This window comes from Capra hircus, chromosome 25 (genome assembly GCF_001704415.2).
Source record: "Capra hircus breed San Clemente chromosome 25, ASM170441v1, whole genome shotgun sequence".
NCBI classification, from domain to species: Eukaryota; Metazoa; Chordata; class Mammalia; order Artiodactyla; family Bovidae; genus Capra; species Capra hircus.
Genome location: NC_030832.1, coordinates 40058110 through 40073626, shown reverse-complemented (window position 1 = coordinate 40073626; position 15517 = coordinate 40058110). Strand labels below are relative to the sequence as shown.

At 60.1% G+C, this 15517-nt stretch overlaps 1 protein-coding gene across 1 annotated transcript in view; it reads left to right on the top strand.

Annotated features, from left to right (window-relative positions):
- Positions 1 to 13307, top strand: part of FOXK1 (forkhead box K1) — a 53846-nt gene extending 40539 nt beyond the window's left edge. Inside the window, exons 3-9 of the mRNA XM_018040701.1 lie at positions 2866 to 3022; positions 3414 to 3560; positions 3979 to 4172; positions 4567 to 4733; positions 4838 to 5122; positions 5902 to 6126; positions 6632 to 13307. Coding sequence (XP_017896190.1) covers positions 2866 to 3022; positions 3414 to 3560; positions 3979 to 4172; positions 4567 to 4733; positions 4838 to 5122; positions 5902 to 6126; positions 6632 to 6894 — 1438 coding nt within the window. The 3' untranslated portion in view covers positions 6895 to 13307. The remainder of the gene's footprint in view (positions 1 to 2865; positions 3023 to 3413; positions 3561 to 3978; positions 4173 to 4566; positions 4734 to 4837; positions 5123 to 5901; positions 6127 to 6631) is intronic.

Here is a 15517-nt window from a genome sequence, read left to right as displayed (position 1 = left end):
AGCAGAGACATTACTTGACCAACAAAGGTCCGTCTAGTCAAAGCTGTGGTTTTTCCAGTGGTCATGTATGGATGTGAGAGTTGGACTGTGAAGAAAGCTGAGCGCCGAAGAATTGGTGCTTTTGAACTGTGGTGTTGGAGAAGACTCTTGAGAGTCCCTTGGACTGCAAGGAGATCCAGCCAGTCAATCCTAAAGGAAATCATTCTTGAATATTCATTGGAAGGACTGATGCTAAAGCTGAAACTCCAATACTTTGGCCACCTGATGCGAAGAGCTGACTCATTGGAAAAGACCCTGATGCTGGGAAAGATTGAAGGCGGAAGGAGAAGGGGACGACAGGATGAGATGGTTGGATGGCATCACTGACTTGATGGATATGAGTTTGAACAAGCTCCAGGAGTTGGTGATAGACAGGGAAGCCTGGCGTGCTGCAGTTCGTGGGGTCGCAGAGTGGGACAGGACTGAGTGACTGAACTGAAGAAAGCAGAGGCTTCCGCAGGCTGGCCATGCCCACCAGTCCTCACGCCCCTGGGCACCTCCTCACTCTGGTCTCTCAGTCTCAGATCATTGGACTGCCTGCCTGTGGGATAAAGGACTTGGCTTTTCCTCCTCACCTGTCCGCACAGTGAGATCAATGTCACAAGGGTCGGTTACTGTCCCCGCAAGTGGCCGTGTGCCATTCACACTGTTCAGCCTGAGCTCCTGGGACTGGTTGCCCCTAGAGCAGGCAGCTCTTTGCTCAAGCCTGGCGTCGCAGCGGGGCCCTCTAGGGATGCCCTGTGTGTTTATTCTGTGGCTCTTCCCTGCTTTGTTGATGGTCGGGGGATTTGACCTGGACCAGGAAACTCGGTCAGTCTCTCCAGTCATCTCTGAATCGCACATTCTCCGCCCAGAGGTGTCCAGCTCGCCTGCCTCCAGCTCTGCCCCACCCCACCCCCCACCCCGGACGTGTGACCCCAGGGCGGCCGGGTACCAGGCACAGCCCTCTGGGCCCAGGCCAGCCCTTGGGGACAGCTGAATGAGGTTTATTGAGGCTGGGGCCGCCACGCGCGTGGACACACGCTCTCCAGGCCAAGCCCCCCAGGCCCTCTGGGCATCAGTGGTGCTCTTTGCCCAAGGAAGCTTCCCTGGGGAGGCTCTGTCAGCACCAGCCTCCCCCGCTGTGGAAAGCAGCCTCCCCTCCCCCTGGGGAGCCAGTCTTGCTGCCTGTTCACTTTCCACTGGAAACTGTTCTGTGAGGAGTGACAGCCTTTTCTCTGGGCTTTGCCTTTGGAGGGTTAGATGTAAACCTTCTGAGATGTTCTACAAAGTATGGACTTGGGACGGGCAGTGGACCCCAGTGCCGAAGCCCAGAGTCCTGTCTGCCGTCTGCACTGGTCAGGATGCCACGTGGGTCACGTAGGTCAGATGCCAGCAAGGTTTTCCCAGAGGAGCCCTGCACGCCCACCAAGCTGGACATCACCTGATCTGTCTGCTGGGGGCTGGCGTGTTTCTGGGGCACGCTTCTCGCCCCTGTGGTCAGAGCGTGGACCAGGTGTTGTCCAGAGCGGCGCTGAACCTCTCTGGGACTGGAGACAGTGCCCGGGCGCCTCTACAGTGGCAGGCCCTGCAGCATCTTCGGGAGAGAGTCTCCAGGAACCCCTCCCCCACCCCCGGCGGAGTTGAATCCCCTCGTGCTCCGGTGTTTGGTTCCCCGATGGGCACATTGGGAACCTGATGCTGAGTGTGTGACCATGTTACCAGTGAAACACTTTCCCTCCCCTCCCACATTACTTCAAAAGCTTGGGTTTTGTATGTTTGGTTCAAAATGAAATTCAGAAAGAGCTGCTTTTATTACTGCTTCCGACTTCTCAGCAGCTGGTTTATTATTGTTGGTTAAAGTGTCTATACTCGCACAACTTAACCTGTCCCTGTATCTGCAGAGTCAAATTGAGAGGGGAATGATTCCTGAAAATTCCCACCTGGGTTGCTGGAATTCCCGACCCCACAGGGGGTGACAGTAGGGGAATTCATCATTAACATCAACTGCCCCCTTTTTCTCAGACACAGCGTTTTGCTTTTTCCTTCATCCCTCCCTGAGATCAGTAACTATCTCTTGAGCCCCTCCTGCCAGCCACAGACGGCTCCCCACCTTGGAGGAGCTGGGCAGGGAAGCCGGAGACAGCAGCCCAGCCAGAGAGGAGGCTGTGCGTATGTGTCCAGGAAACTGGCACGGAGGGCTTCCATATGAACTTGACTTACGGGGGAGTAGCGGGCGTCTTGTCCCTTGGATGGTGAAGGGAGACGCCCTCGGGGGCTGTGCGGAGTGGGCCTGGGAGGCCCCCCTGCAGGTGGGAGGTGGACGCAGCGGGGCTGGGGACGCGTGGAAGGAGACGATGACCTCCGAGCTCTGGTCAGCCCCCAGCTCGGGGCACCTCATACCTGGATTTGTGACCCACTTTTAGAGTTTATGACGGTTTTCTCTGAATACTTTTAATTTTCAAAACCAAAATTTCCACACGGCTTGACAACCGCAGCCAAGTTGTTAGCGGCAGGAACCGGGCCACGCCTGATGGTGGAGCCCTGGGCGGGGCTGGGCGGGCCGCTTGCCCCGAAAGCACTGCGGTGCGGAGGGGGAGCCCCGCCGCTTCCCGCCCCCGGACAGGTGCGCAGTTTCCAACCGGAGAGGAGCGCCAGCCCGGGCCGGGGGCGCGGGGTGGGGGAACGGGCCGAGCACGTGTCTGTGTGCGGCCTCCCCTCGGGCGCCACCGTGTGGCCAAATGAGCGCACCGCGCACCCTCGGAGCAGCGCGGACGTCCCCTAGGGCCCGACAGCGGCCACCTCGGTCCGGAGTCAGACCTCAGGACGTGTCCTTTCTCTCCGCAGTGTCCCCAACTCCTGCCCAGCCAGCCCCCGAGGGGCCGGCTCCTCCAGCTACCGCTCCGTCCAGAACGTGACCTCCGACCTGCAGCTGGCCGCAGAGTTCGCCGCGAGGGCCGCCTCTGAGCAGCAGGCCGACACGTCCGGAGGGGACAGCCCCAAGGTCTCAGCCCTGGGCGCGCTGGCTGGTGCCCAGCGGGTGCAGGTGTCCCTGCCCTCCTCCCCGAGCCCCCCTTGTCCCGTCCACGGGGCCGGGTCGGCTCCAGAGCCTCCTTACGGTCTCCGGGAGGGCGTCAGGCGCCTCGCCTCCCAGCTTAGCTTAGTTCATTCCCATCAGACAGCTGTCCTTAAATCAGTTTGCAGAGGAGGTGACAAATTTCAGAATCAAACCTGACTTTCCCCCGTGAGGCAGAATTGGCTCCTCCCAGTCTAAACCCCCAGGAGGAGGTGGGGGTCATGTTCTTAGACACCCTGAGAACCTGTGTCCCCTCTGGAGGGGGGTGGCTAGATTGCAAACGCATCCCTCCGGCTCACCCCCTGGTCTGCGCCCCCAGGACGAGTCGAAGCCGCCGTACTCATACGCTCAGCTCATCGTGCAGGCCATCTCGTCCGCGCAGGACCGGCAGCTGACTCTGAGCGGAATCTACGCGCACATCACCAAGCATTACCCTTACTACCGCACAGCCGACAAGGGCTGGCAGGTATGCCCCGTCCCGATCCCCGGGGCTGTACACTGTGGCCCCCACCCTGCCCCCAGAGCCCACAGACGGGAAGATGTCCCCAGGCTCAGTGCACGGGGTGCTCCTGTGTGACCTGCAGACACGCCTCCCTGCTCTCCACAGACCCTTTCTTGTTTAGGTTCACAAGACCTTTGTTCAGTGTTCTAGCTGGCTCAGCACGTGTTCTGAACCTGGCGTCCCCTGGACGAGGGCTTCCCCTTAACGTCTGGCTTTTCTGTAAGGGCTCCTCATGAGCCCGTGCTGAATTTTCACAGGCACGACTGCTGTGACACCTCTGTGCGTGGGGCCCCTCCGGCCCTGACCCCGGGCTCAAGTGGCCGGGCCTGCTCTGGTCAGAGCCACACCCACCGTGACCGGTGACCCCCTGCTCTGCCCACAGAACTCCATCCGCCACAACCTCTCGCTGAACCGCTACTTCATCAAGGTCCCTCGCTCCCAGGAGGAGCCGGGGAAGGGGTCCTTTTGGAGGATAGACCCTGCTTCAGAGGCCAAGCTGGTGGAGCAGGCGTTCCGGAAGCGGAGGCAGCGGGGCGTCTCCTGCTTCCGCACCCCCTTTGGGCCGCTGTCGTCCAGGTGAGGCCCCCTGCCCCGCCACCCCCGCAGCCGCGGCCAGTGAAACCGCTTCACCCTTTCTCGGAGAGACCAGCTCGGGCCCGAGAGGCAGAGAGAGGGCGTCGGCCAGATTCCCACGATGAGCTTTGCTCTCTGGGTGTCAGTTTGTCCCAAGGGAGGTTGGTGCCCATCCCAGCAAGACTGCTGTTCTTAACATAGAAGCACAAGCCTCTTTCCGGGGCGGGGCAGGGGGGCGGCTGGCCGGGCCCCTTGGAGGTGAATGCGCTGGTCGTGGCCTTCCCTGGGCCCAGGATCGCGGGGCGGTGGTTCATGTGGCGGGCAGCCGGCTGTGGCTGCAGGGTCGGGCAGCACTCGGGCAGGGTCACTGCCACAGTCCCGTCTCCCCATCTCCTAGGAGCGCCCCAGCTTCACCCACCCACCCCGGGCTGATGTCCCCGCGTTCCAGTGGCCTGCAGACTCCAGAGTGCCTGTCCCGGGAGGGCTCGCCCATTCCACACGACCCTGACTTTGGGGCCAAGTTAGCTTCTGTTCCCGAGTACCGCTATTCCCAAAGTGCACCCGGTAAGACCGGCCTCACCCTCCTGTCTGATGTCCCGGGACTCAGAGTCACGAGCCCCCCGGCAGGGCACGTGCGGGCCCCCACTGACCCGGCCCCTCCTCTGCAGGCTCTCCAGTCAGCGCCCAGCCGGTGATTATGGCCGTGCCACCCCGGCCTCCCAGCCTGGTGGCCAAGCCCGTCGCCTACATGCCGGCTTCCATAGTGACGGCCCAGCAGCCCTCAGGCCACGCCATCCACGTGGTACAGCAGGCACCCCCCGTCACCATGCTCAGGGTGGTCACCACCTCTGCCAGCTCCGCCAATGGATACATTCTCACCAGCCAAGCTGCAGCGGGGGGTGCCCACGAGGCAGCAGGCACGGCTGTGCTGGACCTGGGCAGCGAAGCGAGAGGTAAGTTGACCGTATGGTCACCTTGGTGGGGCTGCGTCTGGCTCTCATGGGTCTTCAGAAGGTGGAGCCATCAGCCTGGGCCATGGGGCTCAGGCCATCTCGGGCAGGATGTCTCTGAGGGGCCGCCCCTCGTCCCCTCCCGTTTTCCGGGGGGACGTTCCTATGAAGCAGCGCTGATCATCTTCTGAAATGCCGCTCCCCGCAAGCAGCATCTGGGGCTCCAGGCGCCCCTGGACTAGGTGTAGGGCCTCAGACTGGAGCCCCCAGTGAGGGCTCCTTAGATGTCCTTCAGAGTGAAAGACTCACAGTCCTGAGTTGGGTGTCAGGGTCCCAGAAGATTAATGCGGTGATGGTTGGGAACACCATCAGTGCTTTCAGAGGCCCTGGAGCCAACACTGAATGAAGCAGTGTCTTAGGGATGGCGGGCGGCTCATCCCAGCAATGACATCCCTTCTGATCCCGTCCTAACGAGGACATGTGCATTTTGGTGAGAAGAAAGCTAGGTCTTAGCTCCAGGTGCAAATCACTTCATTCCAGATGATACGCATTCTTTCTCAGATTAAACTTACTTTGGTTAAAGTATGCAGTATTTAAAATTTTCCCTAAAACCCTATGGCTTGTATTTCTCTTGTTTCAAAACATTCCATCAATGGGAGTTTTCGTTTGAGAGCCCAGGTCTTTGCCCAGTGTCCCGGCTTCAGGCCCTTGGCCCCCCGCCCCGCCCTGGGGGCACCCCCGCAGGGCCGTGACCGTGGCTCTGACATGCGCCGCCCCCGCAGGCTTGGAAGAGAAGCCCACCATCGCACTCGCCACCATCCCCGCCGCCAGCCGGGTGATCCAGACGGTGGCCAGCCAGATGGCCCCAGGGGTCCCCGGACACACGGTCGCCATCCTGCAGCCTGCCACGCCGGTAACCCTGGGGCAGCACCACCTCCCGGTCCGGGCCGTCACTCAGAACGGCAAGCACGCCGTCCCCACAAGCAGCCTCGCTGGCAGCGCTTACGGTGAGGCCCCAGCTGGGGTGGCCCCCTCTCCCCGACTCGGCCCTGAGCGCCAGCCTGACCCGGGTCAGTTCAGCGAGCGTGTCTCCCCAGTTCATCTGGCCAGTTTCCTGAGCACTTGCTCTGTGTCCAGGCTGGGATTTGAGGCCAAGGTAGCTCCGAGGGAGCACCCTGCGGGGCCAGTCAGAGGGGACGGGCATGCACTCAGCACCGCACAGTTAAAGCGGCTGTGGCAGGGGCAGGGGCGCTCCGAGGCACACCGCTGGGGTGATGTGGAAGCCGTCCGGGTGTACAGGGGGATCCCCGCTCAAAAGCAACCGAAAGGGGGGGACAGGGTTGGAGGCCCCGCGGGGTGGGGGCCGGAAGGGGCTGGCGCCCAAGAGCTGCCCCCTGGCTATACCCGGAGGTGCCAGGCAAGCTGGGGAGCGGGCCCCTCGTCTCCTCTCCCTTGTGTGGCAGCGCTGGTCCGACCAGCTCTGCAACGTGACTCTCTCTCTCTCCACCCTAGCCCTCACCAGCCCTCTGCAGCTCCTCGCGGCCCAGGCTAGCTCGTCCACACCGGTGGTGGTCACACGCGTGTGCGAGGTAGGGCCCGAGGAGCCAGCGGCAGCAGTGGCCACCAGCACAGCGCCCCCCACCGCCCCCTCCACCTCTCCCACTGGGGAGCCCGAGGTCAAGAGGTCCCGAGTGGAGGAGCCCTTGGGGACTGTGACCGCACAGGCTGGCGTGATGGCAGCCGCTGGCCCACAGGGCCCCGGGACCGGGGAGTGACGTCGCGGCGTGGAGGTGGAGTGGGACAAACGCCAGACGGAGCTCTGGGGCCGGACCGGGGCGGCTGACCCCGCCACCTCTGGGACTGAGACGAGAAAGCTCCCCGCAGGCCAAGCGCAGGGCCACGTGGGCGGGCAGGACACCTCTATCGGCACCCGGACACCCGTCCTCCTGCCCCCGCTCTGGTTTCAAACAAAAACACATAAACGCGTTCAGTCAGCTGATTGTACGATTCTGGAATTCTTTGTCTTCGTTTCCTTCTCCCCCCACCCCCACTGCCAGCACCGCCTTTTCTCCCCAGGCCTTTCGCCAAGGGCGTGGGGAGAAGGTCGCAGCCCAGTGTCTCCAGAAACGTATCCAGGCGGCCCGGCCCCACACAGAAGCCAGGCTCCCAGAGCACCTTCACCCCAAGATGGGATAGAAGCACGGGCCGGGGGCGCCAGCCCTGTCTGTAAGAGACGGGACCCTGGCGAGAGAGACGCAGAGCCGCCAGCTGTCAGTCCGTCCCCATCGCTGCTTCTTCTGAAGTGACACCAAAAGTGTCAGCTTTCGCTGGACGGAGGGGAGGGGTCTGGTCTGGCTTTGGGCCCCACGTTTCCGGTTTTGTTGAAAGGCGGAACTGAGGCTTCACTGACGGCCTGAGACAGACACAGAAGAGATCACCAGTTCCTGAGGTTTCCACCCAAAGACAGTTTAACAGCTGGGTAGGTCTGGGTCTTCCCTGCATCGGTCCCCACAGAGTGAACTCTTGCCGCTCCGTCTGCTAACTTCAAGGAAGACCGACGGCCTCCTGGACTGCACTCAAGGCAGAGAGCTGTTTGGATGAGAGGCCCACCTGCAGCGTCCGCCCTCGTCCCGGCCACACCAGGTTGCTGGGGGCAGAAGGACGCGGCCGCCCCCGAGGGAGGACGGTCACACCAAGCGGCCTCGTTTCCTGCCGGCTCTGACATCCAGGGGCCCTGCGGCTGCCCGCCCAGCCTCCTCACCAGCTGCCAGGGTTTCTACTGCCCGACAGCCTGCCTGCCATGACTGACCAGAACCGGCTCTGCGGCCCGTGGCGCCGGAGGCCCCAGGCTGGGCCCCCAGCCCTCACCAGCTCGGGGGCCCTCGGGAGCCTCAGGCAGAGCAGGGCACCTGCAGTCCTTCAAGTCTCGGGAGAGCACTCTCAGGAAACGTTCAGCGCATCTCTGTGAAGGGTGGTTAGACCTGGCCTGGTGTCAGCCGGGCCCCGGAAGTCCCCATGGACATGGGCTCCCCGCTTCCAAACCGCCATCACAGCTGCAGGGCCGGGCGTGCAGGCCACTTGCACCGCCAAGGTTGTCCCCAGGCGCCCCTCGGGGACCAGCGTGGAGTGTCCTTCCTCCAGCCCGGTGTCCACTCAGCCCGCAGGCCAGGTGCGTCCGTGCCGCCAACCCTCACCCTACGTCATGGCCGTGGTGCCCCTGTGAGGTCAGAGACAGGAGGACTGGCGCCCAGCTCTGCGCCCATGCCGCCCTGGCGTTCTCTGTGGAGTCCCATCTGGTGTGAGTGCGGAGCGTGAGACTGAACGGGTCGAGACGGGCATCCGGGCACCGCCAGGCTGGCTCTGCAGGTCCTGGGCAGGGCTAGGGGGCCGTCGTCTCTTTCTCTTCCGTCGCTGCTCAGCCCTGGGACTGCGCGGGTCTCGCTCAGATGCCTTCTTGCTCACAGACCATCCTCCACACCACAGCTCACCTCCCACGGAGACAGATGCCAGGCCAGCCGGGCCAAAGGACACGCCCAGCCCCGGCCCCTCTGCCTGGCCTGACCAGTCTGGCCGGACCCTGTGTTCTCCTGATTTCCGAGGCATTTTGGTTTCTCTGTGTTACCATGGACTCCCTCACGTTGTACCCTGGCGGTGGTTCAGGGAGAAAGAAGTGGAGGCGGGGCCGTGGCTGGAACTGGGAGGGAGATGGGACGGGGTGTCCTCAGTGACGCTCTGCCACGTGCCTAACACATGCCTTTTCAGCTCCTTCTGAGCAGAAGGGACCCTGTGGGGCCAGGTCCAGGGGACCAGCCACTCCAGGTTCCTGGTGAGCCTCTGGGTGGGCTTTTGGTCATCTCCCCAGATGGCCTGTGGCGCCCACCAGCACTCATCCTGAGACCAAGAGGCCAGGAGTGGGCAGCTGTCCAGGAAAGATGCTGCTGTAGCCAGAAAGATCTCTGGTGTCCTTGGAGACCCCCAGACCGTGGGGCCACACCTGCCCGCGCCACACCCATCTGCAGGAGCAGCCAGGAGAGCCAGCAGCTGTGGTTTTCCACACACCCAGGTGTGGCACGTGGACCGACCCACCCAAGGCTGGGAAATAAAAAGGTAACCTGGCTTGATGCTGGGGCCACGGCCGCCTCAGATCACCCAGGGGCTGAACTCCACAGAGGGTCGGCCGGGTGGGTGTGCTCGGGCCTGTCATCACAGCCGCTCCCTCCATCCGAATACCAGGCCCACCTGTCCGGCTGTACTCGACCTTTCCCAGCGCCAGATACAGGAGGGCGCCGCTCTGCACAGCAGGGCAACACAAAAATCCCTGCCTTACCCCGCTGAGCGGCCTGCCCTCTGGCCAGTGTCACCTGCTCGCGGGCCCAGGGTGGACGCTGAGTGTCTCTCATCTGCAACCTGCGTCTCTCTGTGAAGCTCTGGGTCACCTGGCGCTGTCGGGCAGAGCCTGTGGTCGGGGTTCAGACCATCTGTCCTTCCCCCCACCCCCCTGGGATCCCCTGTGAGGTCGGAGCAGCACTAGGGGGCCCCCCCGGGCTGGACATCGGCACCTCCGACCCCCTCGGCTGCAAGGGGCCCTCAGGCTCTTTCTGCCGCCTGGTTGGCTCACGTTCGCGGTTTGCCATTTGTGGGAGGTGGTTTTTTCTGCTTCAGAATTAAGCCAAATGGAGAAGGTGAAAAGCGGACTTCTGAGCTGCCAATCAACGCTCATTGGTGATTCTCAGGCGGGAGGGGGTGGGCTTGGTGGGGCCACCAGGCTGCTGGCTGCTTATCCGGACCCCGCTGGGCCTGGAGGGAGATTGGTTTAGGTCGCAGCAGGTCTTGTTCGGCTGGCGCGCTTACTTCCCCTAAAGAAAGGTCTGCCTGGACCAGCCAGGGTGAGCCGCCCGGCTCCCGAGGCGCGTCCCAAGGTCTCTAGACAGAAACTTCTTCACTGACCCCTTGAAATTCAGGAGGAGACAGAAACTTCTGGATTTTTCCTTTGGTCAGTTTCTTCCTTTTTGGAGGCAAAGAAAAGACCGAATGTGAGCGTGTGTTAGAGAAGAGGGTCCTTCGCGCGGCTCCTTTTGGGTTTAGACTGAAGGGCGGTTGAGGCCGGAGAAGGAGCTGTCTTCTTCCCAAGCCCCAGGTTCTGCTTTGCCCCGAGACGGCTTCGTCTGAGATGGGGCGCTGCCGAGCCCCCGGGAACCGGCCTCGGGCGCCGCCAAGCTGACGGCTGCCCTCCCCGGCTTCAGTGCAAGAAGGAATGGACGGAGCTGCTAGGCAGGCCCCGGGGCGGTGGGGGGCGGAGCCAGCGGGAGCCACGCCCTCGCGGCCCGCAGCTCCAGGCCGTCCTTGGGGATACCTCTGCCCAGAAGCGAAGTGACCTACCGCGCGGCGTTCACCTTATTCACACGTGCTGCTACGAGGCGGGGACGGGCCCCAGAAGGAGGGAGGCTTCTGTCCGCAGTCCTCAGGCTGCTCTCACGCGTGAACTCCTCTCATCTCACCCGTCCCTTCCTCCAGGCCTCGTCTCCATCGCGCCGACCCGCCCTTCCCGCCGGGCCGGCCTCTTGCCTCGTCTCTTACCCCCAGAAGCTGCTCCCCCCGGGGCCAAGGGCCGGTCTGGGCCATCAGTCACCACGCAGCCCCTGGGGTGGCTTCGTCCGACCGTGAGGGGCCCACGCGGAGGTGCAGCTGCACTGCAGGGTGTTGTGTTTGACGCACACCGCGAGCGTCTGCTCTGAATGGAAACAGAAAGTGGGCCCGTTGGCCGAGTGTGTTTAGGGAAAGTAGTTTTGCTCTTCTGCTGAGAAGAATGGTCACTTGCCGAGTCGTCGGTGCCCCACCCCCCGCACCACCACCGGGTTGTCTGGGCGTCCCTGCGGAAGGCCTGTCCGCTGGGCTCCGGCCTTGGCTCAGCTCTGCCCCCGCCCGCGGGGTCATCCCCTCCTGTCCTCATGCCCGGGAGCACGGGACTCAGCAGAGAAGAGAGGCTGGAAGGGTTCATGTCTCTGGATTTGACAAGACCCCCCTCTGTCCCCATCACGTCCCAGTGAATGTCCCAGCAGCCGCCGAGAGGTCTGTCTGCAACACTTGCCCTGGCCCCGCCCCCAGCTGCAGGCCTGGCCCCGCCCAGTGACCCTGCCCACCGCCCGTGACAGGAGGCTTCCTGCGGGCTCAGCCATGACCAGGAGGGACTCTGTGCTATGTCTTCACGCGGCCCTGAGGTGGAGATTGCTTCAAGTAGGCAAGCCTCAGGGTGTTCAGCGTCTTTTCCTCTCTCTCAGTATTCAAAAAAAGACAGGGGGCTGCGGGCACTTTCTAGGCATCTTCCTTTTTCTCCAGGGAAGTATCTTGCTCAGAGGATTTCCTTCATTCCTTGGACCTGCTTGTCATGCTGGAAGCAACTGGGTAAAGGTCCTGAGAAGGCAAATTTGGCAGGGGGAGGTGGGGAGCTCCAGCAGACAGGTTTCTCTACTTTGGTTGATGGGCTGAACGCTGGCTGCATGGGACCCCCTCACCCCCACCCCCAGCCCTGACGAGCCAGGGGGTCTTCAGGTCACACCCTCCATCACCCTTTTGCTTCCAAGGGAGACAAGAGGTCTCCAAGCTATACTCTCTCTTGCCCCAGATCCGTTAAGGGTCAGAATTGGAAGAATTCTAGTTCATTATTGTTTGAGATCCTTTTTCTGCAATCAGTGGCTCATTGGACTCATCCAAATATTTATTGGTGGTTCACTCTACATGAGAAACAGTAAGAAGTGCAGGGGAGTCCAGACCTGAGAGGAATGTAGCTGTTTAGCACTGTGACCACCCCCCCCCCCCGGGCTACCATCGTGTTGGTCCGACTCACTAAAGATTCCATGCTGCTCATGTGAAGGTTTTTCTTAGTTGCTGGTGGCTCAGCTGGTAAAGAATCCGCCTGCAATGCAGGAGACCTGGGTTCGATCCCTGGGTTGGGAAGATCCCCTGGAGAAGGGAAAGGCTACCCACTCCAGTATTCTGGCCTGGAGAAGTCCAGGGACTGTATAGTTCATGGGGTAACAAAGTCGGACACAACTGAGCAACTTTCACTTACTTATTTACTTACTTTCTTAGCTGCAGTGATAAGACTGGCCCCTCTCAAGCGTTGCCATGACCCCCAAGGAATGTTATGAGCTGTCCCCAAATTCTGAGCATATTGGCTGAGCTGGAATGAGGTTCATGAACCTGAAATGGATTTCTCGTGCATGAAGTTAACTGGCCAAAAGGCTACGGAACTACGCCTGTGGCTTCTTAAGACGTTAGCCTCTAAATTTCTGAGTTGTTATCCAAAAAATAATTGTAATAAGTAAAAATAGGATTTAAAATCAAACATTCTTAAGTCTGGCCTCTCCCAGCTTCCTTCCAGGATGGGCTTTCTGGGTACCCGGTCAAGGGGGACCGACCCTGCTCCGTTTCTGCTTTAGGACAGGGACAAGGAGGAGAGATGAAAGTGGGTCCTTGATTCTTGCTTATATTCAGACCCAGATCCCCGGCAGCTTGGTGCACATGGGCAAGGGATAAACCCAGCACGGATTGTGTTTTCTTATCTGACTGACAATTAGCCTGCAAAGGCCCTTCAGCGGGGGCGGGTGTTGTTAGGGGGCGTGTGTTGTTAGGGGGCGTGTCTGTGTGCTTTTTTTTTTTTCATGGTGGCTGTCTAAAGTTTTTTCCACAATACGTTTAATCATCAGTGCTTTAAAAGAGTGGCGGTATCCTGTAGAGTGTGAATTAGGCTCCGTGGCGTGTTGGGCGGGAGGCTGAAGTCGCGTCGCGTGGCCATGGTTCACCATCCGCATGTGGGCTCTAGCCTCTGGGGCACCCAGGAGGGACACATACACCCCAGCACCTTGGCAGGGTGGGGGGAGGGGTGCAAGCAGGCAGGACCCACCTCAGCTAGGCCGGCCTGCGTTTTCATTTCAAATGGGATACAGTATTTTTTTTTTAATAAGGAGCCATACATTTTTTAAAAAATGTTTGAGATCTGAATGTGATTTCTAATTGTACCAGACGTTAATGTTTTAAAGCTATAACAAAGTTTAAAATTTCTACCTTTTTTTTTCCATTTAACTGTTCTTTTATCTATTAAATTGTTGTATGTGGACGGGGAAGTTTTGTCTTTCCTCTTAGCATTTGTTTCTATAACCAGAAATAAAATTATATATTAAAGAAACGACGTGGGGCTCCGCGTGGTCTTGTGAGCGACTGCTGAGGGACAAACATAGGTAGGTGCCCTGGACACTCAGCTCCCCTCTCAGCTGCAGGGAGTCGCCACTTGCTCTTTCACTGTTGAAAGAGTGTTTCACTGTTGTTGGTCGCTCCATCGTATCCAACTCTTTGCGACCCCATGGGCTGCAGCACACCAGGCTTCCCTGTCCATCACCAACTCCTGGAGCTTGCTCACACTCATGCCCATCGAGTGATGCCATCAACCATCTTACCCTCTGTTGCCCCCTTCTCCTTGTTCCTTCCATCTTTCCCAGCATCAGGGTCTTTTCCATCAAGCAGGTGCTTTCCCGTTGTGCTGCCGTATTGACAGATCACCGGAAGGGGGCGCTCAGGCGTCGGCACTGCAGGCCGCCTCTGACCGGGGTCTGATGAAAGCTCGTCACTGAGCCGTCCTCGTCAAGTTTCCCCAGTGTTTGTGACTCACGTGCCTGCTTCAGATCTCGCAGTGACCTGCGGTGCTAAAGGAGCTTCCAGCACCTCTCTTCCTCCCTCTGGAACTCCACCACCATTCCAGAGGGAGGATCGGTGAAGCCTTAATGCCACAGGAACAGGTTAAGCACAGGTTGGGAGTCCAGCCATATAGCAAGCAAGAGCAAGAGTGGTAAGCTTCGGGAGCTACGCTGGCTAATTAGCATCTTTTTAAACTGTTGAGGTCTTAAAGGTTTGTTTTTGATGAAGACCTTAAAATAGCATTTTACACGTTTTTGTAAGAAACCGTCAAATATCACCCTTGGTAATTCAGTCGGATGTGTGTGGGGAGAGAGGACGCAGTTCCCAGTGAAAGCTAAGCTCCCCTGTGACCCTGGGTGTGGACCACTGAGGAGTGCACATCCGCCCCAGTGCAGTCACCCTTAGACTCGAGCTGTGTGCGCGGCTGGAGTAAACCAGTAGACTCCCACCAGAACCATGTGTCGTTGTTAGGCTACCGTCTGCTAGCTGCAGACCCAGCTTGCCGTGCTGTCTCGTGGTTTCGGGTCTGGGCCTCTGCCAGACCATCCCCGCTGTGCCAGCTCCCCGACATCGGGCAGCCTGCTGCAGGGTGTGGGGTGGGGGTGGGGCTGGAAGGCAGAGGCATGCGTCCTGCGCCCAGCAGTTTTCTTCAGCTCCAGCAGGCATCCTGAGAACAGCAACTGATGGCATCTGGTGGTCCCAGCCTGCAGGCCTCCTCCCCGGTCAACGTCAGCCCTGCCGGGTCCCTCGGCCAAGTCCCGGACTGTAACCCTTCCAACTTCTTCCCTTGTCTCCCACACCTCACTGCAGTTCTTTCTGTCGAATTTTCTAATGAAATGACTTGCCTTCCATCTCCATACCAGCCGCAGATGGACACCAGGTGCCCCGAGTCAGGCTGACCTCGCTCAGCCTCCCCACGGCACTTGGAACTCGACCCTGAGTCCCGTGGCCTCTGGGACCCCATCTGTCCCTGGCTGTCCTCCCACTTCACCAGCCACTCCTCAGCAGGCAGTGGGCAGAGTGGCTCCAAGCTGACCGGGAGTCTGGCCGTCAGTTCAGATCCCTCCTCTTCCTCCAGGTATGACCCTGGGCCCTGAGCCGGTTCTTCAGCGTCAGCCATCTCCTTCAGTAACAGCCCTCCTCGTGTGAGGTGTGAGACGGTTGCTGTGCGGTACGTGGCAGGCTTTCAGCAAGAAGGCCTGTGACCAGGCTCCCTTCCCCAGTTCCCTTCCTGATGAGCGCTGAGCTGTCCCCCTTTCCCCCATCCAGGGTCTTCCCCACCACTCACCCTTCCAAGGCCTCGCTGACCTGCCCTATGCAAAGACACCCAACCTTACCCTCCCCTCTCCTCCCTTCATCAGCCCTGCAGAGCGTTTGTCACCACTGAGCTGCATATGGTTGTGTATTTGATAGCCGTGTTTCTGGCTGTAAATTCTGTGAGGACAGGGACTTAGCCTCTCTTGTCCCCCAGAACCTAAAACGCTGCCAAGCACAACCCAGGGCCACCATCATGGCTTGTTCCATGAATGAATGATTCCACAATCCTCTTCATCCTCTCCTGCCACATGGCAGAGGGAACGGCACCACCCTAAAAGCAGGAAGCTATTGGCGCCCTTGGTTTTCCCTGTTCCTCCACCGGTGGCCCTTACCTAGCTCAGGCAGGCTCCCTCCCTCCCTCCTCTGGATCAGCCCCTTCTACACACCCAT